The following is a 27,908-nucleotide window of genomic DNA, read 5'->3' as shown; positions in this document are numbered from 1 at the left end:
GGCGCCTTAATCCGCTTGACCATCACGGCCGTCAAAAGGAAGTGATAGCCGAGGCTATTTGAGCCACTTCCCCGACGGCAACTCGGATGGTAATCTTGGGCATAGCATTTCACCAAATCACCTCATTCTTTGGGGCACACGTGAGGAACACAAATGCGAACAAGCCTGAATGGTCCCCAGGACTATATGCGAATGAAAACTCACCCCAGAAGTGACTCGAACCCATACTCCCAGAAGCAACGCAACTGGTAACTACAGGGCGCCTTAATCCGCTTGACCATCACGGCCGTCAAAAGGAAGTGATAGCCGAGGCTATTTGAGCCACTTCCCCGACGGCAACTCGGATGGTAATCTTGGGCATAGCATTTCACCAAATCACCTCATTCTTTGGGGCACACGTGAGGAACACAAATGCGAACAAGCCTGAATGGTCCCCAGGACTATATGCGAATGAAAACTCACACCCCAGAAGTGACTCGAACCCATACTCCCAGAAGCAACGCAACTGGTAACTACAGGGCGCCTTAATCCGCTTGACCATCACGGCCGTCAAAAGGAAGTGATAGCCGAGGCTATTTGAGCCACTTCCCCGACGGCAACTCGGATGGTAATCTTGGGCATAGCATTTCACCAAATCACCTCATTCTTTGGGGCACACGTGAGGAACACAAATGCGAACAAGCCTGAATGGTCCCCAGGACTATATGCGAATGAAAACTCACACCCCAGAAGTGACTCGAACCCATACTCCCAGAAGCAACGCAACTGGTAACTACAGGGCGCCTTAATCCGCTTGACCATCACGGCCGTCAAAAGGAAGTGATAGCCGAGGCTATTTGAGCCACTTCCCCGACGGCAACTCGGATGGTAATCTTGGGCATAGCATTTCACCAAATCACCTCATTCTTTGGGGCACACGTGAGGAACACAAATGCGAACAAGCCTGAATGGTCCCCAGGACTATATGCGAATGAAAACTCACACCCCAGAAGTGACTCGAACCCATACTCCCAGAAGCAACGCAACTGGTAACTACAGGGCGCCTTAATCCGCTTGACCATCACGGCCGTCAAAAGGAAGTGATAGCCGAGGCTATTTGAGCCACTTCCCCGACGGCAACTCGGATGGTAATCTTGGGCATAGCATTTCACCAAATCACCTCATTCTTTGGGGCACACGTGAGGAACACAAATGCGAACAAGCCTGAATGGTCCCCAGGACTATATGCGAATGAAAACTCACACCCCAGAAGTGACTCGAACCCATACTCCCAGAAGCAACGCAACTGGTAACTACAGGGCGCCTTAATCCGCTTGACCATCACGGCCGTCAAAAGGAAGCGATAGCCGAGGCTATTTGAGCCACTTCCCCGACGGCAACTCGGATGGTAATCTTGGGCATAGCATTTCACCAAATCACCTCATTCTTTGGGGCACACGTGAGGAACACAAATGCGAACAAGCCTGAATGGTCCCCAGGACTATATGCGAATGAAAACTCACACCCCAGAAGTGACTCGAACCCATACTCCCAGAAGCAACGCAACTGGTAACTACAGGGCGCCTTAATCCGCTTGACCATCACGGCCGTCAAAAGGAAGTGATAGCCGAGGCTATTTGAGCCACTTCCCCGACGGCAACTCGGATGGTAATCTTGGGCATAGCATTTCACCAAATCACCTCATTCTTTGGGGCACACGTGAGGAACACAAATGCGAACAAGCCTGAATGGTCCCCAGGACTATATGCGAATGAAAACTCACACCCCAGAAGTGACTTGAACCCATACTCCCAGAAGCAACGCAACTGGTAACTACAGGGCGCCTTAATCCGCTTGACCATCACGGCCGTCAAAAGGAAGTGATAGCCGAGGCTATTTGAGCCACTTCCCCGACGGCAACTCGGATGGTAATCTTGGGCATAGCATTTCACCAAATCACCTCATTCTTTGGGGCACACGTGAGGAACACAAATGCGAACAAGCCTGAATGGTCCCCAGGACTATATGCGAATGAAAACTAACACCCCAGAAGTGACTCGAACCCATACTCCCAGAAGCAACGCAACTGGTAACTACAGGGCGCCTTAATCCGCTTGACCATCACGGCCGTCAAAAGGAAATCACTTCCTTTTGACGGCCGTGATGGTCAAGCGGATTAAGGCGCCCTGTAGTTACCAGTTGCGTTGCTTCTGGGAGTATGGGTTCGAGTCACTTCTGGGGTGTGAGTTTTCATTCATATATATATATATATATATATATATATATATATATATATATATATATATATATATATAGGGGGGTACCACCTCTGGTGCAATTATAGGGACCCACAGCCTCAGAGAAGGGAACACAGAGCATTCAGGGAAAAACTTGCCATTTAACTCTGAATACGTAAGAGTGTTCGCTTCTCCTACCACCCCCCCTTTTTTTATGGTAAACACTTTATTATGCAAGATTATACAGTTACATATCTGATTTTATACAAAAAATTAACATTAAGAGGACACAAAAAAAGTTCGCTTCCTAGAGGCTGTAGATTTCCTCGAACTCCTCCGACGCCGGGCAGGAACCGAGGATGCAGTGAGCATTCCCCCTCTGGATTGCGACACTGAGGCGCTGAAAGAGAAAACTTGCTGCTCTAGGGTCTCTTGTGGTGTCAATGAGCTTGGAACAAAGATCCTTAAGAAACCTTCTTGCACTCTCTCCCCATGGGCCTAGGGTCTCAGACCCTATTGGAACGAAGTTGTACCGATGATCTAATTGCCTGTACTTGGCTGACTTGTCTCTTTCTCTGCGTGTCGCCGCGGCTCCTGCTGTGCCGGCAGAGAGGTTGATGTATGTGGTTGCCAGGGTGGATACACAAGTATAGTTCCATGCCAACTGTCTGCCACCCTTCCACGGTCGCAGTGTGATTCCGTCTGGTCGGCCGGCAAAGCTTACAGAGTCACGGTTCAGTAGGTTGTGGGGCTCTCTTTCCGCTGGACACTGAGCAGAAGCAAGGCTTCTTTTAATGATGTCATTGACTTCGTCGTGTCTAGTGTGCCATCCACCAGATTTTCCACAGTGCAGGCCATGCAGTCCATATTCGTCAGCATCTACCTCGCCGAAAATACACCTATGAACAGTGTGGATAGGGGCAGCAAGACGGAGAGCGACTGCAATACGGAGCTCCTACGGATCAAGACGTGTGCCTGTCGCAGACATAGGGACTGCCAAAAGGAAGTCCCCTGCATGGGGAGCCTGCACAGCTGTGATGCGTGCACGATCACTGGGGGTTGTTGCTGCCTCCAGCAAAGCTGTGGCTTCTTTGTCTACAATGGATGTCGAGGGCACTTGGTGTCAATTGCCGGCTGGAAAGATATTGCAAATCAAATGCAATATCTTTCATAGACAACTGGGGAACACTTCTATGGAAGAAATGAAATGTATGCTCGTGATGGGGTGCATCAATCCAGAGCTGGGGTTGTTGCTCTTGCGAACTCGTTGGAACCAGTGGTTAGAGGTGTTTGTTTGGGTTTAAACTGTTAGTAGATAGTGGTATGGGAATTGATTTGGAGGAAGGAGGTAATAAAAGTATGTGTTCGTGGGAGAAAAGAATTGACAAAATGATCAGGGAAAGAAAAGGGCCTCAAAATAACAATTCACTTAGGGTTTATTACACTAACAGTTGAAGTGTAAGAAATAAAATTAACGAATTAAATGCTCTTGTCTGCACAGAAAAAATATACATTATTGCACTTACCGAAACGTGGATGAATGTAGAAAATAGAGAACTATTAGCTGAATATCAAATAAATGGATTTAAACTGTTTCACACAGATAGATATATTAGACGAGGAGGGGGAGTAGCCATATATGTTAGGGACAATTTGAAATGTAGTCTCAAAGAGGGAATCAAAACTGAGCCACACACAGAAACTATTTGGATAGAATTAAACGAAAAAGCAAATAATATTATAATAGGAGTTATATATAGGCCACCAAATTTAGACAGAATGGAAGCAAAGCATCTATGGAATGAAATATCTAGAGCATCTAGATCTAACAGTATTTATGTCATGGGTGACTTTAATTTTAGTGGAATAAACTGGGTGAACAAAACAGGGAATAGTGAAGCAGAAGATTTTCTAGAATTAATTGACGATTGCTTTCTTACGCAACACATTAAGGAACCAACGCGGGAAAATAATATTTTAGATTTAGTGTTAACTAACAGGGAAACACAAATTAATGACATCGAAATAGGGAGTGAGCTAGGGAACAGTGATCACAAAGTAATCAGATTTAGCATAGAATGGAATAGACCTGTAGGAGAAAATTCTGTTAAGTGCCAGATTTTCGAAAAGCTGATTTTAATAGCCTAAGAATTTTTTTGGGTCAAATAGATTGGAAAGTCTTAAGTATGGGGTGTGGGCCGGTCTTAGAGCGAGACATGAACCCAGCGATAGGTGATGTAAAAGGAGATTTCGATGTGGATTTAATATATAACTTATTTAAGAATATTCTAAACAAAGCACAGGAACGTAGTATACCATACAAATTGAATAGATCGAATACTAATGACCCAAAGTGGATAACAAATAATTTTAAGAACCTTATAGGTAAAAAGAGAGCTTGATACAAAAGGATTAAGAATGGGGAAGTCAATTTAGAACAGGAATTCATACAACTGGTTAGAAATGTTAAAAAAGAGATTAGGAAAGCAAAAAGAAACTATGAAGTTCGCATAGCAGAGCAAGCAAAGTCAAATCCTAAAGTTTTTTTTCAGTTATATCGAACTAAGACTAGGGAAAGGATAGGTCCATTAAAATCTGAGACAGGTCAAATAACGGATAATGACAAGGAGATGAGTAGTATTTTTAACAAATATTTTATAAGAACATAAGAACAAAGGCAACTGCAGAAGGCAGCTCCTATTTATAACCACCCAATCCCACTCATATACATGTCCAACCCATGCTTGAAACAATCGAGGGACCCCACCTCCACAATGTTACGCGGCAATTGGTTCCACAAATCAACAACCCTGTTACTGAACCAGTATTTACCCAAGTCTTTCCTAAATCTAAACTTATCCAATTTATACCCATTGTTTCGTGTTCTGTCTTGTGTTGATACTTTTAATACCCTATTAATATCCCCTTTGTTATGTCCATTCATCCACTTGTAAACCTCTATCATGTCACCCCTAACTCTTCGCCTTTCCAGTGAATGCAACTTAAGCTTTATTAATCTTTCTTCATATGAAAGATTTCTAATTTGGGGAATTAACTTAGTCATCCTACGCTGGACACGTTCAAGTGAATTTATATCCATTCTATAATATGGCGACCAAAACTGAACTGCATAATCTAAATGGGGCCTAACTAGAGCAAGATATAGCTTGAGAACCACACCAGGTGTCTTGTTACTAATGCTGCGATAAAAAATCCAAGTGTCCGATTTGCCTTATTACGAACATTTATGCATTGATCCTTTTGTTTTAAATTCTTGCTAATCATAACTCCCAGATCCCTTTCGCAATTCAACTTCGCAATCTCAACACCATCTAGCTCGTATCTTGTAACCCTATCATCATTACCTAACCTCAGAACTTTACATTTATCAGCATTAAACTGCATCTGCCAATCCTTCGACCATTTCAAAACCCTATCTAGATCAACTTGAAGTGATAGTGAGTCCTCCTCCGAATTAATTTCCCTACCGATTTTCGTATCATCGGCAAATTTGCAAATGTTGCTACTCAAACCTGAATCTAAATCATTTATATATATTATAAACAACAGAGGTCCAAGGACAGAGCCCTGAGGCACCCCACTTACAACATTTTCCCACTCTGACTTGACTCCATTTATACTAACTCTCTGTTTCCTTTGGTATAGCCATGCCCTAATCCAGCTTAATATAGCACCCCCAATACCATGAGACTCTAACTTTTTAATCAGTCTTTCATGTGGCACTGTATCAAAAGCTTTGCTAAAGTCAAGGTACACAACATCGCAATCCTTACCACTATCAACTGCCTCAACAATGCTAGAATAAAAAGATAACAAATTTGTTAAACATGAACGGCCATTTATAAAACCATGTTGCGACTCAATTATTAATTTATGTTTTTCAAGATGAAGACGAATTTTATTAGCTATTATAGATTCGAGTAACTTTCCCACAATAGACGTTAGGCTAATTGGTCGATAGTTCGACGCAACTGATCTATCTCCTTTCTTAAAAACTGGTATCATATTAGCAACTTTCCAAAACTCTGGCACTCTGCCTGACTCTATTGATTTATTAAATATGGTTGACAGTGGGTCACAAAGCTCCTCTTTGCATTCTTTAAGCACCCTGGCAAACAATTCATCCGGCCCTGGGGATTTGTTTGGTTTGAGTTTTACTATTTGTTTAAGAACATCCTCCCTGGTAACTGTTAAACTCGTCAACCTGTCCTCGTCCCCACCCACATTTTTTTTTTTTTTTTTTTTTGAGATATATACAAGAGTTGTTACATTCTTGTACAGCCACTAGTACGCGTAGCGTTTCGGGCAAGTCCTTAATCCTATGGTCCCTGGAATACGATCCCCTGCCGCGAAGAATCGTTTTTTCATCCAAGTACACATTTTACTGTTGCGTTAAACAGAGGCTACAGTTAAGGAATTGCGCCCAGTAAATCCTCCCCGGCCAGGATACGAACCCATGACATAGCGTTCGCGGAACGCCAGGCGAGTGTCTTACCACTACACCACGGAGACTGCTTAATAGTCCACAGTAGACATAGTCCAGCTGAAGGCATATTGTTAAGTTCCTCTTTAGTAAATACAGATACAAAATATTTATTAAAAATACTACTCATCTCTTCATCACTATCTGTTATTTGACCTGTCTCAGTTTTTAATGGACCTATCCTTTCCCTAGTCTTAGTATGATATAACTGAAAAAAAACCTTTAGGATTTGTCTTTGCTTGCCCTGCTATGCGAACTTCATAGTTTCTTTTTGCTTTCCTTATCTCTTTTTTAACATTTCTAACCAGTTGTACGAATTCCTGTTCTAAAGTGACCTCCCCATTTTTAATCCTTTTGTACCAAGCTCTCTTTTTACCTATAAGGTTCTTCAAATTCTTTGTTATCCACTTTGGGTCATTGGTATTCGATCTATTCAATTTGTATGGTATACTACGTTCCTGTGCTTTGTTTAGAATATTCTTAAATAAGTTATATATTGAATCCACATCAAAATCCCCATTTACGTCACCTATCGCTGGGTTCATGTCTCGCTCCAAGACCGGCCCCCACCCCATACCCAAGACTTTCCAATCAATTTGACCCAAAAAATGTCTAAGGCTATTAAAATCAGCTTTTCGAAAATCTGGCACTTTAACAGAATTTTCTCCTACAGGTCTATTCCATTCTATGCTAAATCTGATTTCTTTGTGATCACTGTTCCCTAGCTCACTCCCTATTTCGATGTCATTAATTTGTGTTTCCCTGTTAGTTAACACTAAATCTAAAATATTATTTTCCCGTGTTGGTTCCTTAATGTGTTGTGTAAGAAAGCAATCGTCAATTAATTCTAGAAAATCTTCTGCTTCACTATTCCCTGTTTTGTTCAACCAGTTTATTCCCCTAAAATTAAAGTCACCCATGACGTAAATACTGTTAGATCTAGATGCCCTAGATATTTCATCCCATAGATGCTTTGCTTCCATTCTGTCTACATTTGGTGGCCTATATATAACTCCTATTATAATATTATTTGCTTTTTCGTATAATTCTATCCAAATAGTTTCTGTGTGTGGCTCAGTTTTGATTCCCTCTTTGAGACTACATTTCAAATTGTCCCTAACATATATGGCTACTCCCCCTCCTCGTCTAATATATCTATCTGTGTGACATAGTTTAAATCCATTTATTTGATATTCAGCTAATAGTTCTCTATTTTCTACATTCATCCACGTTTCGATAAGTGCAATAATATCTATTTTTTCTGTGCAGACAAGAGCATTTAATTCGTTAATTTTATTTCTTAGACTTCTACTGTTAGTGTAATATACCTTAAGTGAATTGTTATTTTGAGGCCCTTCTCTTTCCCTGATTATTTTGCCAATTCCTTTCTCCCACAAACACGTACTTTTATTATCTCCTTCCTCCAAATCAATTCCCATACCTCTATCAGCTAACAGTTTAAACCCAAACAAACACCTCTAACCACTTCTTCCAACGAGTTCGCAACAGCAACAACCCCAGCTCTCGATAGATGCACCCCATCACGAGCATACATTCCATTTCTTCCATAGAAGTGTTCCCAGTTGTCTATGAAAGATATTGCATTTGATTTGCAATATCTTTCCAGCCGGCAATTGACACCAAATGCCCTCGATATCCATTCATTTCCTACTCCCTTTCTTGGAAGAATGCCACATATGATCGGGATTCCTCCCTTGCTCCTAACTAATTCAATGGCTGCCTGAATCTCTCTATTAGTTCCTCACTCCTAACTCGTCCAACATCATTACCCCCTGCACTAATACAAATAATGGGTTTGTTTCCATTTCCTGTCATAATATCATTCATGTTTCCAACAATATCACCAATTCCAGCTCCCGGATAGCAAACCCTTAATCTGTTTCCCCTATCTCTGGCACAAAACGTTCTGTCTAAATACCTCACCTGGGAATCTCCCACAACCAAAATTCGCTTCGATTCTCCCTTTTCCTTTCGAGCAGTTTGAAGGACCTGAGCTTCAATGCTCCTCATTACTTTGTCTTTGCCACCTCGTTGAACAACAGGTTCAACACAGCACTCGAACCTTACAACACAGCACAGAACCTTATAGGTAAAAAGAGAGCTTGGTACAAAAGGATTAAAAATGGGGAGGTCACTTTAGAACAGGAATTCGTACAACTGGTTAGAAATGTTAAAAAAGAGATAAGGAAGGCAAAAAGAAACTATGAAGCTCGCATAGCAGGGCAAGCAAAGACAAATCCTAAAGGTTTTTTTCAGTTATATCGTACTAAGACTAGGGAAAGGATAGGTCCATTAAAAACTGAGACAGGTCAGATAAGAGATAGTGATGAAGAGATGAGTAGTATTTTTAATAAATATTTTGTATCTGTATTTACTAAAGAGGAACTTAACAATATGTCTTCAGCTGGACTATGTCTACTGTGGACTATTAAGCAGTCTCCGTGGTGTAGTGGTAAGACACTCGCCTGGCGTTCCGCGAGCGCTATGTCATGGGTTCGTATCCTGGCCGGGGAGGATTTACTGGGCGCAATTCCTTAACTGTAGCCTCTGTTTAACGCAACAGTAAAATGTGTACTTGGATGAAAAAACGATTCTTCGCGGCAGGGGATCGTATTCCAGGGACCATAGGATTAAGGACTTGCCCGAAACGCTACGCGTACTAGTGGCTGTACAAGAATGTAACAACTCTTGTATATATCTCAAAAAAAAAAAAAAAAAAATGTGGGTGGGGACGAGGACAGGTTGACGAGTTTAGCAGTTACCAGGGAGGATGTTCTTAAACAAATAGTAAAACTCAAACCAAACAAATCCCCAGGGCCCGATGAAGTGTTTGCCAGGGTGCTTAAAGAATGCAAAGAGGAGCTTTGTGACCCACTGTCAACCATATATAATAAATCAATAGAGTCAGGCAGAGTGCCAGAGTTTTGGAAAGTTGCTAATGTGATACCAGTTTTTAAGAAAGGAAATAGATCACTTGAGTCTAACTATCGACCAATTAGCCTAACGTCTATTGTGGGAAAGTTACTCGAATCTATAATAGCAAATAAAATTCGTCTTCATCTTGAAAAACATAAATTAATAATTGAGTCGCAACATGGTTTTATAAATGGCCGTTCATGTTTAACAAATTTGTTATCTTTTTATTCTAGCATTGTTGAGGCAGTTGATAGTGGTAAGGATTGCGATGTTGTGTACCTTGACTTTAGCAAAGATTTTGATACAGTGCCACATGAAAGACTGATTAAAAAGTTAGAGTCTCATGGTATTGGGGATGCTATATTAAGCTGGATTAGGGCATGGCTATACCAAAGGAAACAGAGAGTTAGTATAAATGGAGTCAAGTCAGAGTGGGAAAATGTTGTTAGTGGGGTGCCTCAGGGCTCTGTCCTTGGACCTCTGTTGTTTATAATATATATAAATGATTTAGATTCACGTTTGAGTAGCAACATTTGCAAATTTGCCGATGATACGAAAATCGGTAGGGAAATTAATTCGGAGGAAGACTCACTATCACTTCAAGTTGATCTAGATAGGGTTTGAAATGGTCAAAGGATTGGCAGATGCAATTTAATGCTGATAAATGTAAAGTTCTGAGGTTAGGTAATGATGATAGAGTTACAAGATACGAGCTAGATGGTGTTGAGATTGCGAAGTCGGATTGCGAAAGGGATCTGGGAGTTATGATTAGTAAGAATTTAAAACAAAAGGATCAATGCATAAATGTTCGTAATAAGGCAAATCGGACACTTGGATTTATTAATCGCTGCGTTAGTAACAAGACACCTGGTGTGGTTCTCAAGCTATATCTTGCTCTAGTTAGGCCCTATTTAGATTATGCAGTTCAGTTTTGGTCGCCATATTATAGAATGGATATAAATTCACTTGAACGTGTCCAGCGTAGGATGACTAAGTTAATTCCCCAAATTAGAAATCTTTCATATGAAGAAAGATTAACAAAGCTTAAGTTGCATTCACTGGAAAGGCGAAGAGTTAGGGGTGACATGATAGAGGTTTACAAGTGGGTGAATGGACATAACAAAGGGGATATTAATAGGGTATTAAAAGTATCAACACAAGAAGGAACACGAAACAATGGGTATAAATTGGATAAGTTTAGATTTAGGAAAGACTTGGGTAAATACTGGTTCAGTAACAGGGTTGTTGATTTGTGGAACCAATTACCGCGTAACGTGCTGGAGGTGGGGTCCCTCAATTGTTTTAAGTGCAGGTTGGACAAGTATATGAGTGGGATTGGGTGGTTATAAATAGGAGCTGCCTCGTATGGGCCAATAGGCCTTCTGCAGTTGCTTTTGTTCTTATGTTCTTATGACACTGGGATTTATTAATCGAAGCGTTAGTAACAAGACACCTGGTGTGGTTCTTAAGCTGTATCTTGCTCTGGTTAGGCCCCATTTAGATCATGCAGTACAATTTTGGTCGCCGTATTATAGAATGGATATAAATTCACTTGAACGTGTCCAACGTAGGATGACTAAGGTAATTCCCCAAATTAGAAATCTTTCATATGAAGAAAGATTGACAAAGCTTAAGTTGCATTCACTGGAAAGGCGAAGAGTTAGGGATGACATAATAGAGGTTTACAAGTGGATGAATGGACATAACAGGGGGATATTAATAGGGTATTAAAAATATCAACAGAAGACAGAACACGAAACAATGGGTATAAATTGGATAAGTTTAGATTTAGGAAAGACTTGGGTAAATACTGGTTCAGTAACAGGGTTGTTGATTTGTGGAACCAATTGCCGCGTAACGTGGTGGATGTGGGGTCCCTCGATTGTTTCAAGCGCGGGTTGGACAAGTATATGAGTGGGATTGGGTGGTTATAGATAGGAGCTGCCTCGTATGGGCCAATAGGCCTTCTGCAGTTACCTTTGTTCTTATGTTCTTATGTTCTAATGGGGCTGTCCCAACTGGATTGTTTTTTGGCTTTCGGCATGGCTGGTCTGAGTGCTGGGTCTGCCATGGCACCCCATTTCGTGTCGCATTCCATGTAGTGGGGGTCCTGTATCCCCGTTACATCACTCAGGGAGTCAGGTAGAATTTCCTTAACCAGGTCATCTGATGTTGAGAAGGAAGACAGGAAGGCTGGGACAGCAATTTGGGTAGCAGTGCGGACACCCAAGCCACCGAGCCTAACAGGAAGAGTGGCGTGTTTCCACTGGCATTCGTTGAGGGAGAGGTTAACAACTTTTTCCAGCATGGTCTTCAGTAAGAGTTAAATGCTTAAGCAGACACGACTTTCCCTACAAAAAAAGAATAATTTAAACAGGGAGATTGAAGAAATCGAGCTGAGACTGAAGCATTCCTATTAAATTGAAGATATGAAACTAGAACAGAAAGCAATAACAAAAAATAAAGAAAAATCCCAAAAGTTTCTTCACATATGCGAAATCAAAAGCAAAAACCACTGCCAGTATTAGACCTATTCGTACGAGTGAAATTTCATACACTGAGGATGACAAAGAAATTAGTGAATTCCTAATAATGTGAGATGAGGACTTGTTTAGCACTCCATTAAACAGCATGAATATGGAAGATTCGGACAACTTCCTTATGCGTAATATTTAAACCCCAGTAAATATAACTGATATCAACACGAGCATGGCCGATTTTAAACGAGAAATTGACATGCCCATGCCCATACATACCCATTCATGACCATGCACTCATCCACGGGTCTAGTTTCATGGGATTCAATATTTATAAAGAAATGCAAAGTGCATGTTGCACAGTATAGTGTGGAGGTAGAGCTTGAACTCGGGGAAGATACCAGATGCGCTTAAATCAGCAGGTATAGCCCCTCTACACAGGGGAGGGGGCAAAGTAAGCAAAAGGCACATACCTGGGAAGGCTATGTAACACCATGTACTATGTAACACTATGTAGCAGGGAGCCGGTCGGCCGAGCGGACAGCACACTGGACTTGTGATCCTGTGGTCCTGGGTTCGATCCCAGGCGCTGGAGAGAAACAATGGGCAGAGTTTCTTTCACCCTATGTCCCTGTTACCTAGCAGTAAAATAGGTACCTGGGTGTTAGTCAGCTGTCAAGGGCTGCTTCCTGGGGTGGAGGTCTGGTCGAGGACCAGGCCGTGGGGACACTAAAGCCCCGAAATCATCTCAAGATAACCATCAAATGTGTGGAATAATCATAGGGCAGGATTAATCATAAAACAATAAGGAGCAGGGCGGCGCTCCATTAAGTGCCCGTGAGTTAAACGTGTATGGCCAATACGTAACCACGCCAGAGCCGTTTTCCAACGCCGGTTACGGTGGCAGGATGAAGGCCACGGGGACACATTACTCCTAAGAGCACACAATTTTTAACCAGTAACAGAAGACAAACGACCCTGCTAATGGGTAAGAATGGAGGAATGAATAACTGGGTAAAAGTAAGAATAAGGAATACCTTTACGGGAGATGGGACAGGTGCAGATAGCTTCCTTAGCGGCAGTGTCTGCACACTCATTTAAGGACACACCTTAAGATACGGTTATACAGATTCAGTAAACACCAAAATGTGCATGGAGTTAGATGGCAAAGCTTGTCATAATGAATATCATCTGAGCCAGCTACAATAGAATCGCGGAGAACCAGGGCAGATTGAAGTTTGGAGAGAGAGAGAAGGGATCGTTATAGGGAAGTCGAAGATGAGTGCGGAAATCTAAGGGATGCCCTTACTCGGTGCTCTCCGTCCATCACCCGGTGCTGTCCCTCCCTTACCCGGTGCTCTTTCTCCATTACTCGGTTCTCTCCCTCCATCACCAGGTGCTCTCCTTCCCTCACCCGGTACTCTCCCTTCCTGACTAGGTGCTCTCCTTCCCTTACTCAGTGCTCTCTCTCCCTTACTCGGTGCTCTAACCCCCCAATACATGGTGCTCTCCCTCCATCACCCGGTGCTCTCCCTCCCTTACTTGGTGCTCTCCCTCCCTTACTCGGTGCTCTCCCTCCCTTACTCGGTACTCTCCCTCCATCACCAGGTGCTCTCCCTCCCTCACCCGGTGCTCTCCCTTCTAGACTAGGTGCTCTCCCTCCATTACTCGGTGCTCTCTCTCCCTTACTCGGTGCTCTAACCTCAAATACATGGTGCTCTCCCTCCTTTACTTGGTGCTCTCCTTCACTTACTTGGTGCTTTTCCTCCATCAACTGATGCGCTCTCTCCTTAGGTGGTACTCCCTTACCTCAGGGTTTCCCTGACGCAGGCTTTGGTGTAGGTGAGTCTGGCCATGTGGTGCGAGGTGAGGGGCTGGCAGCCGTCCCCAAGCACCTGGTCCAACTCCTGCTGTAGACGCGTCTGCTTCTCCGGGCTTCGGGCCAGGTTGTACATCGTAAACACCGCAGTCGACGATGTCTACAGAGAAAAGTTATAAGCAAAATTGTAAATAAATTGCTTTCATATATGTAATAATGGATATCAGTGTATAATGAAATCATATTACCGTAATGTATCAATGAGAAAATCAGTGGTAGCCATCCCAGCAAACATAAAACGTTGTTGCAACCTCCATTAACGTTTCCATAGGGTTGTGAGAAACAAAAGTTTCAAGTATGGGTCAACAGACACATGAGCAACCTTTAACCCAAGATTGGTAAAAGTATTTCTTTATGTAATTTGGTAAAGTTGTCTTTTCTAACATTAGTTTCTCATTTATATGTTACAAAAATATTGATTTCGTGTTTAAACATTAAATTTATATGCATTATGTATATAAATTGTGAATGTTGTTTCATAGCTATATGGAATATTCTTAAAACATTTAGTTATTCGTAGATTGGATTATATTTTTTGTGTGATATAGCTAATATATTAACTTATATAATACTATTTGTTCCCTTATACCTTAAAACTATTTTTCCTGTTTATATATTAAATTTGTGTCATTTTGTACATACATTAATATTAATAGTAAATGTTGTGTCTGAGTTGTATGAAAGGTGTGCAAAACATTTAATTTTATATATTATATATATCTAATATTATATATTATTTTTAATATGATTTTGCTAAACAAAATTCATAACACTATATGATAACTTATATAATAAATAATACTGTTTTCATGTTTGAAGTTATATATACGTACTTTAGGTGAAATAAATACATTGACATAAATTGGAAACATTTCATAGGTGTATGAAGGACGCATGTGACATTTAATCTAAACTTTTTATTGGAATACAAATATTAAATTAAGGTGCATCAAAATACCTCTTTATCACATGCATCTGTATTATAGCAGATTTTACATTAATTATCATTGATGCACAAATGAGTGAGTACAACTATATAAGTACAACTATATGAGTGCAATTAGGGGAGTACAAGTAGGTGAATACAACTACATGAATACAACTATAGGAGTACAAGAAGGTGACTAAAACTTAGTGAGCACTGCTAGGTGAACACAAGTAGGTGAGTACAACTAGGGGAGTACATGTAGTTGAGAACATCTAGGGGAGTACAATTTGGTAAGCATTGCTAGGTGAATACAACTAGGTGACAACAGTTACACGAGTACAACTCTATGAGAACAAGTAGGTGAGCACAAATAGGTTAATACAACTTGGTGAGCACTGCTAGGTGAATCCAAGTAGGTGAGTACAACTAGGTTAGTATAACTTGGTGAGCACTGCTAGATGAGCACAGCTTGAGGAGTACAATTAGGTGAGTACAACTTGATGCGCACAGCTAGGTGAATACAAGTAGGTCAGTACAACTAGATGAGTACAAGTAGGTGAGTAAATCTAGGTTAGCACAACTTGCTGACTTTCACCAAGAAGAGTAAGGGAACACATGATGACCACCTACAAAATTCTCAGGAGAATTGACAGGGTGGACAACGACAAACTCTTTAGCATGGGTGAAACACGAAAAAGGGGACATAGGTGGCATCTTAGTACCCATATGAGCCATAAAGACATTAGAAAGAAATTTTTCAGTGTCAGAGTAGTTAACAAATGGAATGCATCAAGCCGCAGTGTGATGGATGCATACTCCATACACAGTTTCAAATGTAGATTTGATAGAGACCAATAGGCTCAGGAATCTGTACACCAGTTGATTGACGATTGAGAGGCAGGACTGAAAAGCCAAAGCTCTACTCCCGCAAACACATCTATGTGAGTACAACTAGGTGAGTACACCCACACAACACCCACCCCCACACCAACACTACACCCACATCACACCCCACCCAACACTACACCCAACCCAACATCACCCACTCCACAGCTATCCCCGTACCCCGCAACACCTATACCACCACCACCACACCTCCACCACACCTGCACCACGGCCACACCGTCACATCCACACCACTGTCAAACCGATACCACAGCCACACCACTGCCACACCCACACCATACCGACACCATACTGCTACACCCACACCATATCCTCACACCCACACCATACTGACACGCCATACTGCCACACCCACAGAATACTGCCTCACTATACTGCGACACCCACGCCATACTGCCACACCCACGATATAATGCCACACTATACTGCCACACCTTCGCCATACTGCCACACCTTACCGCCACACCCACACCATACTGCCACACCCACACCACACCGACACCATACTGCCACACCATTCCGTCACACCCACGCCATACTGCCACGCCATACCGCCACACCCACGCCATACTGCCACACCTTACTGCCACACCCACGCCATACTGCCACACCTTACTGCCACACCCACGCCATACTGCCACACCTTACCGCCACACCCACGCCATACTGCCACGCCATACCGCCACACCTTCGCCATACTGCCACACCTTCACCATACTGCCACACCTTCACCATACTGCCACACCTTACCGCCACACCCACGCCATACTGCCACACCTTACCACCACACCTTCGCCATACTGCCACACCTTCGCCATACTGCCACACCTTCACCATACTGCCACACCTTCACCATACTGCCACACCTTACCGCCACACCCACGCCATACTGCCACACCTTACCGCCACACCCACGCCATACTGCCACACCTTCGCCATACTGCCACACCTTACCACCACACCCACGCCATACTGCCACACCTTCGCCATACTGCCACACCTTACCACCACACCCACGCCATACTGCCACACCTTCGCCATACCACCACACCTTCACCATACCGCCACACCTTCACCATACCGCCACACCTTCACCATACCGCCACACCTTCACCATACTGCCACACCTTCACCATACTGCCACACCTTCACCATACCGCCACACCTTCACCATACCGCCACATCTTCACCATACCGCCACACCTTCACCATACCGCCACACCTTCACCATACTGCCACACCTTCACCATACCGCCACACCTTCACCATACCGCCACACCTTCGCCATACCGCCACACCTTCGCCATACCGCCACACCTTCGCCTTACCGCCACACCTTCACCATACCGCCACATCTTTGCCTTACCGCCACACCTTCGCCATGCCGCCACACCTTCGCCATACCGCCACACCTTCATCATACCGCCACACCTTCGCCATACCGCCACACCTTCGCCATACCGCCACACCTTCACCATACCGCCACACTTCCGCCATACCGCCACACCTTCACCATACTGCCACACCTTCACCATACCGCCACACCTTCGCCATACCGCCACACCTTCGCCATACCGCCACACCTTCGCCTTACCGCCACACCTTCGCCATACCGCCACACCATCATACCGCCACACCTTCGCCATACCGCCACACCTTCGCCATACCGCCACACCTTCGCCATACCGCCACACTTCCGCCATACCGCCACACCTTCGCCATACTTTCGCCTTACCGCCACACCGTACTGTCTGTCGGAAATTTCCGACACCCTAAATACTAACCCGTAATACGATAAGATAAATTTATTGCGCTAGGAAATCAAATTTACTAACCCTACTAACAAGTAGAGTAGTGCAACCAAATTATCACTAATATCAATGCCGTTGTTACATCAGCCTCTCAGTTTTTGTGAGAATTAACTATTTATATAAATCGAATTAAACCCAGTCTAACTTTTTTTTAGTTTACTAGGTAATATCGATTGAAAATTGATTTAATTCATTAGAGCAAATTATATCCCTGTTTCTAGATAAAGTTTTCCACAGATGCATTCCGCCGATTCCAGCTGGGTAAAAGTCACGAACGGAATATTATCTATATATTCGTTGTTAATCAAACGATACTTCGGTTCAATAATACACACAGCGAAAAGTCGTCTGTTGATACCTGGAGTGCGTTATTATGACTTTACATAACGTCGGCAATGCTGTAATCAGATAGTACTTATTGACACATTGTGGAAGTGGGACGAGGACAACAATGGGACCACCAGTCCCACGGAGGAACAACACCAAGACGATGGCTGCTGCTGACACAAGGACCATTAGGTTTCTCAGTTGGAACATTCCTATCATCAACAAAAGACTGAATGATCTAATTGCACATGTTACCAGTAACAACATAGATATAATTGCTATACAGGAGCCCTACACGTCCAACATGATAAACAAAACCCCACCAAAGATCAGAGGGTATGCATCCTATACTTACAGTAACGCCACAGGCTTATTAACATACATCAGAAGTGATTTACCGCACGTTCTTGTGAGCGCATCACACAATGTACACACACAGAGTTCGCCCTGAGCAGCCGTGGCGTGCGGACGTGTGCCGTCCACTGTGACTGCTAGGGTTGTTTGCCAATTTGGTCACCAGGTGGTGGGGGCGTTTTTGCCCTCCCAGTGTTGTTGCCTGCCTGGCTGTGTGCTGACGTGGCAGTTCTGACACGGGGGGGCCTTCCAATTCCTCCTGTTCTACGTGGGAATTCCGTGGGACTGGAGTTCTCATGTAAGGCTGGTTATCCAGCCTGACATTATCTTGAGATGATTTCGGGGCTTTTTAGTGTCCCCGCGGCCCGGTCCTCGACCAGGCCTCCACCCCCAGGAAGCAGCCCGTGACAGCTGACTAACTCCCAGGTACCTATTTACTGCTAGGTAACAGGGGCATTCAGGGTGAAAGAAACTTTGCCCATTTGTTTCTGCCTCGTGCGGGAATCGAACTCGCGCCACAGAATTAAGAGTCCTGCGCGCTATCCACCAGGCTACGAGGCCCCCAATACCATCATCCAGTACCATCACTTTCATGTACAAACTGCAGCAGGCCACTTCTCATTCCTCAACGTATATGCCAGAAGCCAGAAAGTCAATGTAGCATTGTTCCCGGATCTAGACAATCATGGGACAATATACATGGGAGATTTTAATGCTAGATATATTACGCTGGGAGACAGTACTAACAGCGATAATGGATGCAAATTTATCAAATATGTGTATGACAACAGATTAACTGTGTATACTACGGTTACCCAAACTCATTTATTGGGAGGCAGACTTGATTATGTAATGGGTAGAAACCTTGTACAAGATAGGATGGAATGTTCGTTGGTAAATCACTTGGTTAGTGATCACTATGCAGTTTCTGCTTCCTATGAGGTACAGTGTGATGTACCTAATAGACATCAGAGACGGAAAATGAATATTCCATATGGTTTGCATAACCACTTTATTATTTGTATGTCAAACTGGTATCAAGATTACACAATAACGAATGTAGAAGCCTTCTCCAGAGATCTCGTTGATACAATTACTACCAACTATGACACATGGGTGTGTTGGAGAACAAGCCGTAAGCCTAGCAGAAGTGGACAACACTTACCACCATCCAAGTGGGTCCTTGACCCTGTATTTGTTAAAGAACATGAACGAGTAAATCAGCTTGGAGATACATACAAACGAACCAAAGCACAAAGTGACTTGCATGCATTTCTTGTCGCAAATAGAGAGGTGAGAGACATGAGCAACGTCATACGTAATAAACATTGGGAAGAGTTCCTACAAAGTATAAATGAGCAAACAACACCTGTTGAAGTTTGGAAAAAGATACGAAAAATTTCTAGAAGCAGCCCAACCAAACCACTGCACCACAGCCCACTAAAACAAGCAAACATTCTCCTTGATCAATGGGCACTAACATCAAGATACAGCTCACTCCCAATTAACATACAGCACAAACCTAATGACACATGCCCCAACAGACTGTGAGAGTTTTGTAGTTTGTAACTTGTGAGAAGTTTTGGAATAAATTGAAATTGGTATAAGGAATTTTAGCTCGGAAAATTTCTAAGAACTTTCTTTATTCTTTAACCTTTATTCCTGTCGTGATATTCAACTAGGTCGCCTGAGGAAGGACTTGCTTAGCTAACACACCAGTGTAGTAACCAGCTCATTCCTCACTTTGGGACCATGTATGAACAATTGACTAGGCGCGAGCAAACGCCGAGACCCCAATGAAAATTGAAATCCCCTCTCTTAGGCCGCCGACCTTCGCCAATCGCCAAAGCGAATCTAACGAGTAGGTCACGGGCTCTCACAACAATAATTTATTGTTGTGTGGTGCCGTATATTTGATCCAAAGCTCAGAAAAATAGTCTCAATTTTATTAGACGAGTGTGAAGAACATTTACATAACAATAATAATGTGTGGGGGTGTAACGAAAAGACAGTGTTAACCATAACATCTTAGTTTATTCAATAAAGTACTAACTACTACAACAAAACAAAAGAAATGTCAATGACGTTACTCGAAATCCTTCCTGTGACACTATCAATGACAGCTAGACACCAGCCCCTCGGACTGCATAATGAACTAACTCGAACATAAGCGTGACCACAGAGGAATCAATCAAGAAACAAGAACTAACAGATCTATAATCACAATTACAACAAATGACACAGTAGGTTCTGAAATACGTCTCCAGTAACCTCCTAACTGTTCTACGCCTCAGTGCAGTCTACACCTGCAACAGCGGTTGGAATGCAATCAAATCAGTAGTCTTTCAATGACAACAATAACTAATGGGTTCACTGGCAACTCCAGCACCCTTCCTCATATTAATCCTTACGTTAACACTCCGTCCCACGGACGATCAACAATCAATAACAATTGATTTACGTTAATAACACAATAACATCTACGTTAATAACAAGGTAACATTTACATTAAATTAACAACTCTTACAACTGTCACTAGTAACGCGGAAATCAAACAACACTCTACCCGTCGAGCATTCAGTGAGAAAATCCCATTAATCCCTGTACTTCCAGACAGCTGATTAATCTCTCTACTAGTTATGTTAATTTACGTTAATCGGTTACTAATCACTTAGCGATGGTAAACTCTGATTTACAATGTCCAACGTGCTAAGAGAACGGTAATCACTCGTGATTACCTTTAGAGTAATTAATTACTATCCTCAAGATCAATAATTAAACAATTAAAATACGCAACCTTTCACACTGGCTCAGCAATTTACATTAAGGTATGAATTCCGTCTAAGCCTTCCATACTCAGACCAATTCAGGCTGCTAATAACAGTAATTAGCACCACGTTTACGTTATTCTAAAATGACACTACTCCTCCCACGAGTCAATCAAGTGCCGGTACTTCCGGGCAGATAACGACGTTACGTTAATGGAACAATGTAGCCTTCGTGTGAGTCGATCAAACAAGGATCGAGATTAATTACTTTGACTTCCTGAAACACGTCAATTACCCGGCCCACTGACCGTTAATTACGACAGACAATACTCTAATTCTTATCTGGCTGATGGCTAGGCTCCTCGAGACTACCGTAGCTGCTTGCAGGAAAGTATATTAACCCAAACGTATTCTACGTTACTCAAATTGTCAAAGAACAAATTCTTTTAAAGCAATGGGCGTTCCCTTGGTTACGTTATATTAATTGCCTCGCAATCACCTCACTGAATACTGGACTTCGATGTCCTACCAGATAACCAGGAGAATATATTGGTACCCAAGTACTCGTCTACAGCCGAGTTCCCCCACGACAATGACAAATCACACTAACAAATCACAATGATTTACGTTACAATCCGGTTGCAATGACAATACTGCAGAACCTAGTAAAATAACCTACAGGACATGAACCCTCTAGAACACTGCCCCACAATGGCTTTACTGGACTGCAATCACATACGGTGATTGCTCAACACTAGCAACGATCACCATCAAATAACAACCCCCTTTGCAATAACACACACGGCAAGTACTCTAATTTCCAAATATTAGGATACTGCACACACTTACTTATTTACTGCTGCAAATGACCCCTAGAACATAGGTCAATATATATCAATCACCTCACAGTAAATAACACAATAACACTGGGCACCGTGACACTACGATTATATATATATATATATATATATATATATATATATATATATATATATATATATATATATATATATATATATATATATATAATATATATATATATATATATATATATATATATATATATATATATATATATATGTCGTACCTAGTAGCCAGAACTCACTTCTCAGCCTACTATGCATGGCCCGATTTGCCTAATAAGCCAAGTTTTCCTGAATGATTATATTTTCTATAATTTTTTTCTTATGAAATGATAAAGCTGCCCTTTTCACTATGTATGAGGTAAAAAAAAATTTATTGGAGTTAAAATTAACGTAGATATAAGACCGAACCTAACCAACCCTACCTAACCTAACCTAACCTATCTTTATAGGTAAGGTTAGGTTAGGTAGCCAAAAAAAGCTTGGTTAGGTTAGGTTAGGTAGGTTAGGTAGACGAAAAAACATTAATTCATGAAAACTTGGCTTATTAGGCAAATCGGGCCTTGCATAGTAGGCTGAGAAGTGAGTTCTGGCTACTAGGTACGACATATATATATATATATATATATATATATATATATATATATATATATATATATATATATATATATATATATAATTACCACTGACACATGTAGCCTACAGCTATCAAACGTTATTGGGAACACTAAGGAGAATCTCACACTCCTTAAATCACATGGGTGAGTGATTTATCGGTCACACATGCCGATAAACACTCGAGAGTTACGTTACTCGACAGAGCGGGGGCGGTCTCCCTAGACAGCCTCGTCACTCACCAAAACTCACCAAAATTACGTTAATTAATACTGCAACCACAATATATATTTATATAAATCACACTTGTCACGGCCCTGGGAACACTACAAGAAATTTAAGCCACACTGTGGCACACTCCACAATAATCATTGCCAGGAATCACTGGCGTTACACATACCTGAGCGCTCAGTGTTGGAATTCCACACCTGCAAATGATATCACTCCGTCCCTCGGACGATCAAAAATGATTACCACAATGAAATAAAAGAATTTATTACATGGACATCCTCTCAGTCCTTGGCTAATCTATGTATAGTCTGTGTTCCCGTGTGTACCCACACACACACACTGTACGTCTGTGTACACCAGACTTAAGTCCCTCTGGACTGACAAGATGACAACACAGGTGATTAATCTCCTCGCCCACAATTCACTCCACCTGAACAGGTGCTGCGTGACAATGTGACAGAACACTTGACCTCGAATTCAAGCTCTAGAGACTACTAATCACCAAAAATACACACATAGGTACTTACTCATTCACACTGCCGGCTTTACACACCATTCCCATACATCAGGCACCCCGCTATAGGTGGCTGGCTCGTCCCAAGTGGCGTAAGCGGCGGTAGTTCCTGACTGTAGTACTTATACGGAAAATTGGCGCACACTCGAACCCCTCCCACTCAACACGGCTGAGTTCGCACCCTCGACTCCCCGGTGAAGTGAAGCGTTCATACCCAGGTGACGCGCACAACAATAGCGTCTCACACCAACATGGGAAATTGCCTTAACACTGACACGAATTTCCCCGTTCCCATCGACTGCTACAGAGCACTAGCAAGTCTAATCATCACTGGTATGGGATCTACGAGTCTGTTGCTGCTCGTATGCACATTTCCCCCGATCCCAGATCACTGTACCTCTACCCCCTGCATACAATAATGTCTTAAACCCCTCCAAGCGACGACTTCGGCCGGATTCTGTGACGACCGATGTCGTAGGTGAAGCAGGAAGCATCAGCAGTTGTAGTCCAGCCACCACGACGCCCTATACATCAATTTGGCCGAATTGAGTACAGGAAGCGTCTTGACAAGGTGGCGGCTGTGTTCAGAATGATGCTCACACCGGCTCTCCCCGCGTCCTTCTCGAAATAACCAATGATAGGAAGGCATACAGCGGCCTACCCCTCTCATCCAATCAGCGACCGTTCTGATGCATAAACTTATTAAAGATCTTCCAACTAATAATGAAGACACTGTCATTTGTTATGCTGATGATATATGTTTACACACTGCCTCCAAGCCTAGAATGCAAGTTTTGCTCGATGCTTTTGCTACTAGAGCTGAGGAATGTGGCCTCCTTATCTCTGTACAGAAAACTCGTGCCCTCATTCCATGTGGTATTCCACCACCCAATTATCATATAGATGGGCGAGCACTTGAAAACTGCGAGTCTTACAGATACCTTGGTGTCCCCATTAACGACCCTGGGTACCTTTCTTCTTTCAAGAGGAGACTGTGGGAGAGATTATAGCCCTTGCGGGTCCTTGTTAGTGTCAATCGTGGAATTAACGTGAGACTTGCTAGAATGTTTTATGTATCATTTATACGCTCTGTGATTGATTACAATGCTCCACATCTCACACTGTATACTGACAAAGAGCTGAAATCTCTTGAAACCTTGCAAAATGAAGCTATGCGTCTCATCCTTGGAGCTCCAAAGTCCACGAGAATAGTTAATATGAGAGCAGAGTTAAAATTACCTACCATAAGTGAAAGAATTTTGTCTATTAGTACAGTTTTCGGTGTAAAGGCATTGAGTTTGATCTCGGCAACACATGAAGTTTCAAGCTAAACTTTCTAATATGCTGCACTCACCTGAGGTTTATAGAAGAAGAACGAAATCTGATTATGTATTTTGGTTCTACAAGGTAGCCAACTCCATCAAAATATTAAATATGTACCCAACTCAATTAATGATTAATCAACTAATTACTCCATGGGATAACTGGGTTCAATCAGTTGATTTTGTAAATGCGCCCAAGAAAGATAGTGTGCACTCTACATTATTAAAACAGTTAACACTGAAAAGCATCACTGAAAGTACTCAGAGTATGGGTAACGATGTGTATCAGTGCTATACCGACGGCTCTGTAGAAGAAGGTGGACGATGTACCGGATGTGCATGCAATATATTTGAACAATCTTCTCTCGTACATACAGCAATGAAGCGCGTCAATGACTGGGCAAGTACAACTCAAACCGAACTTGCAGGCATATACCTTGCTACTGAATTTTTAAAAGGCAAAGGCAGTGGACTTGTATACTGTGACTCGCAGAGTGCACTCCTGACATTGAACGCACATAGTAGTGACACCCAGAAAATAGTCAGTGATATTCGAATGAATGTTTTAGCTGCTAAAGAAAACAGATTTGAAATTAAATTCCTATGGATACCATCACATGTTGGCATCTCAAGGCATGACACTGTTGATATGCTTGCAAAGACAGCCTGTAGAAAACCAGTGGTAGAAATTTATATGGGTGTTTCATTAGCAGTGACAAAGAGAATACTTAAACAAATATCTAATGAAAATCTCACCGTCTTAACAAATTCACAAAGACCTGAAAGTTGTATCATTAAATATTATGATAGATATCGTGAGGAGACATTCACATATGGGACTAATAGAACAAGAACTCGGCAATGTAATGTTATAGTGGCCAGAATACGCCTGGAATATAGACGTACCTGGCAGCTTTCTCAAAACCCAAATGTCGAGTACACAATGTGTCAACTTTGTGAAAGAGAAAACATGCACTCTCATGAACATTATATTGTAGAATGTCCCATATTGACTGACTTTCGCCCCCCTGGGCTAAGGTATGCTGAACTGTGTAATTACTATATGAGTACTGGAACACTTGATGATATATTGGACTTGTACCCAAGATTGACCATGTAATGTATCAATGTATGTATGTGATGTAACTATATAACCTGAGCTTGTAAAAGCACCTTAATCAACTTCAGTGATTAAGTGCTTAATTGCACACTAGTTTCTCTGTCAGCTATCTCACCCTGTCAGAGTAAAAGAGACAAATGTATGTGAATGCAAGTGTGTGTATATATGGATGTATATATGTTTCATTGAATATGACCGCATATTCTGTATTTATTATTTTCTGGTTTAGGGCTTCTATCCCTCTAACTATTTTCTTAGCATCAGGGCTTAATTGAAATAGGAGTTCTCCAAAACTCATTTTCGTACTTTTAAGGTGAAGAAAAGAAGTGATTTACTATAGAGTGTATTACACTTATTTGTATAATTTGCACGACGTTTCGAACCTCCATGGTTCATTCTCAAGTGAACAGATCTTACAATACTAGTTGATTTTATACCCGCATTAGGTCAGGTGATAATACAATGAAGGTGAAAACATGGGGGATACATAAGGGATAAACATAGGGGCTGCAGAAGGCTTATTGGCCCATACGAGGCATCTCCTATCTAACACAAAGATTAATCCAAGATGTATATATGTATATGTACGTATATATGTGTGTGCATGTATATGTATGTGTATAAAGTACATATGGAAGCTGATCAGAGTTGCATTTCACCTTTGTAAATGCACATTAATGACACTTCGAACACTTTATGTAGGGCATACGTAAATCTGTGTATCTATGTATTTACGTATGTAGGTTAGCTTAGCATTTTAAAAGTACTGAATCACCTTCTGTGGTTGATTGTTCAAAAACAACAGAATAAAATATCGTGACTTATATGCTGTGCTCATGCACAGTGAGGGAACCAGGTGGTGCGTGCGTCACTGGCTACTTGCCAGTGACTTGGCTGAGGAGAAAACATCTTTGATCGGTGTCCCGGAGCTCGCCATTATCATCGTCTATTATACGGATCATCCGAGCATTATCGGATCCCAGACTTTGCTGCCAGCTTCATCTGTTATTGAGGACACAACGTCTGGTTGGATGATTAACCTTTTTTTCATGTTTTATGACCATAATCCCGTGTTATAGGTTGTCCAATCGTTAAGATGCTAGATCATCAAAAAATACCACTAAATGTGTTTCCCCTAATCAATCAACCCCCTTTTAATAAGTAAGTAAGTAATTATCAAAAGAAGGCACCAAACCGGGAAGGCTATGTAGCACCATCAAATGCGCAAAATAATCAGAGGGCGCTAAATATCACCAAGGATGCCAATACGAGAACAAAAACGCATAAGGCGAACGATATCAAAAGTATACGAGTCACCAAGAATTCTATCGAGGGACAGGTGACCGCGAGGGGCGGTCGGAAAGCAAGACACACGCTCGTTCTGGAAGTCAGGACATTCAAGAAGGACATGCACGACCGTAAAAGGGACAATGCAACTAGAATAATAAGGAGCAGGGCGGCGCTCCATCAAGTGACCATGGGTTAAGCGAGTATGGCCAATACGCAACCTCGCCAGAGCTGTTTCCCACCGCCGGTTACGGTGGAAGGAGGACAGCCACAAGGAAACACAACATTTAAGAGTACGTAGATTGTTACCGGTAACAGACAACCAAGAAGACTGCCAATGGGTAAGGACTGAGGAATGGATAACTGGGTAAAAGTCGGAATACGGAATGCCTTTACGAGAGATGGGACAAGAGCGGACAGCTTCCTTGGCGGCAGCATCCGCACGCTCATTTAAAGACACACCAATATGGCTGGGAACCCAACAAAACTCAACCGACTTAAATTTACTGTGAACAAGAAACAGCCAATGCTGGATCTCGACAACTACTGGATGAACCGGATTAAAGGACCCGAGAGCCATGAGGGCACTACGAGAGTCAACAACAACTACAAAGGAAGACTGACAACGAGAAAGCAGGAGACGAAGAGCATAGAGAATAGCATAAAGTTCCGCTGTAAAGATGCTAGTCTCCGGAGGTAAGCGACACATATAAGTGCGATCAGGAAAAACAACAGAGTAGCCAACACCGTCCGCTGACTTAGACCCATCGGTGAAGACAGAAACGGAGCGGGAGTGAGAAGAAAAGTGCTCGAGGAAAAGGCGTTTTAGAACCGTAGGAGTGGTAAAAG

The 27,908-nt window shown here is 42.4% G+C and overlaps 1 protein-coding gene across 2 annotated transcripts in view; it reads right to left on the bottom strand.

The window, feature by feature from the left end:
• Positions 1–27,908, bottom strand: part of LOC123752401 (probable cytochrome P450 49a1) — a 315,070-nt gene that overhangs the window by 34,831 nt on the left and 252,331 nt on the right. For both annotated transcript variants that reach the window (XM_069334722.1, XM_069334723.1), the window contains one exon: positions 13,944–14,113. In XM_069334722.1, the coding sequence (XP_069190823.1) occupies positions 13,944–14,113 (170 nt within the window). The remainder of the gene's footprint in view (positions 1–13,943; positions 14,114–27,908) is intronic.

This window comes from Procambarus clarkii, chromosome 31 (genome assembly GCF_040958095.1).
Source record: "Procambarus clarkii isolate CNS0578487 chromosome 31, FALCON_Pclarkii_2.0, whole genome shotgun sequence".
NCBI classification, from domain to species: domain Eukaryota; kingdom Metazoa; phylum Arthropoda; class Malacostraca; order Decapoda; family Cambaridae; genus Procambarus; species Procambarus clarkii.
This window is presented reverse-complemented; position numbering and strand designations above follow the sequence as displayed.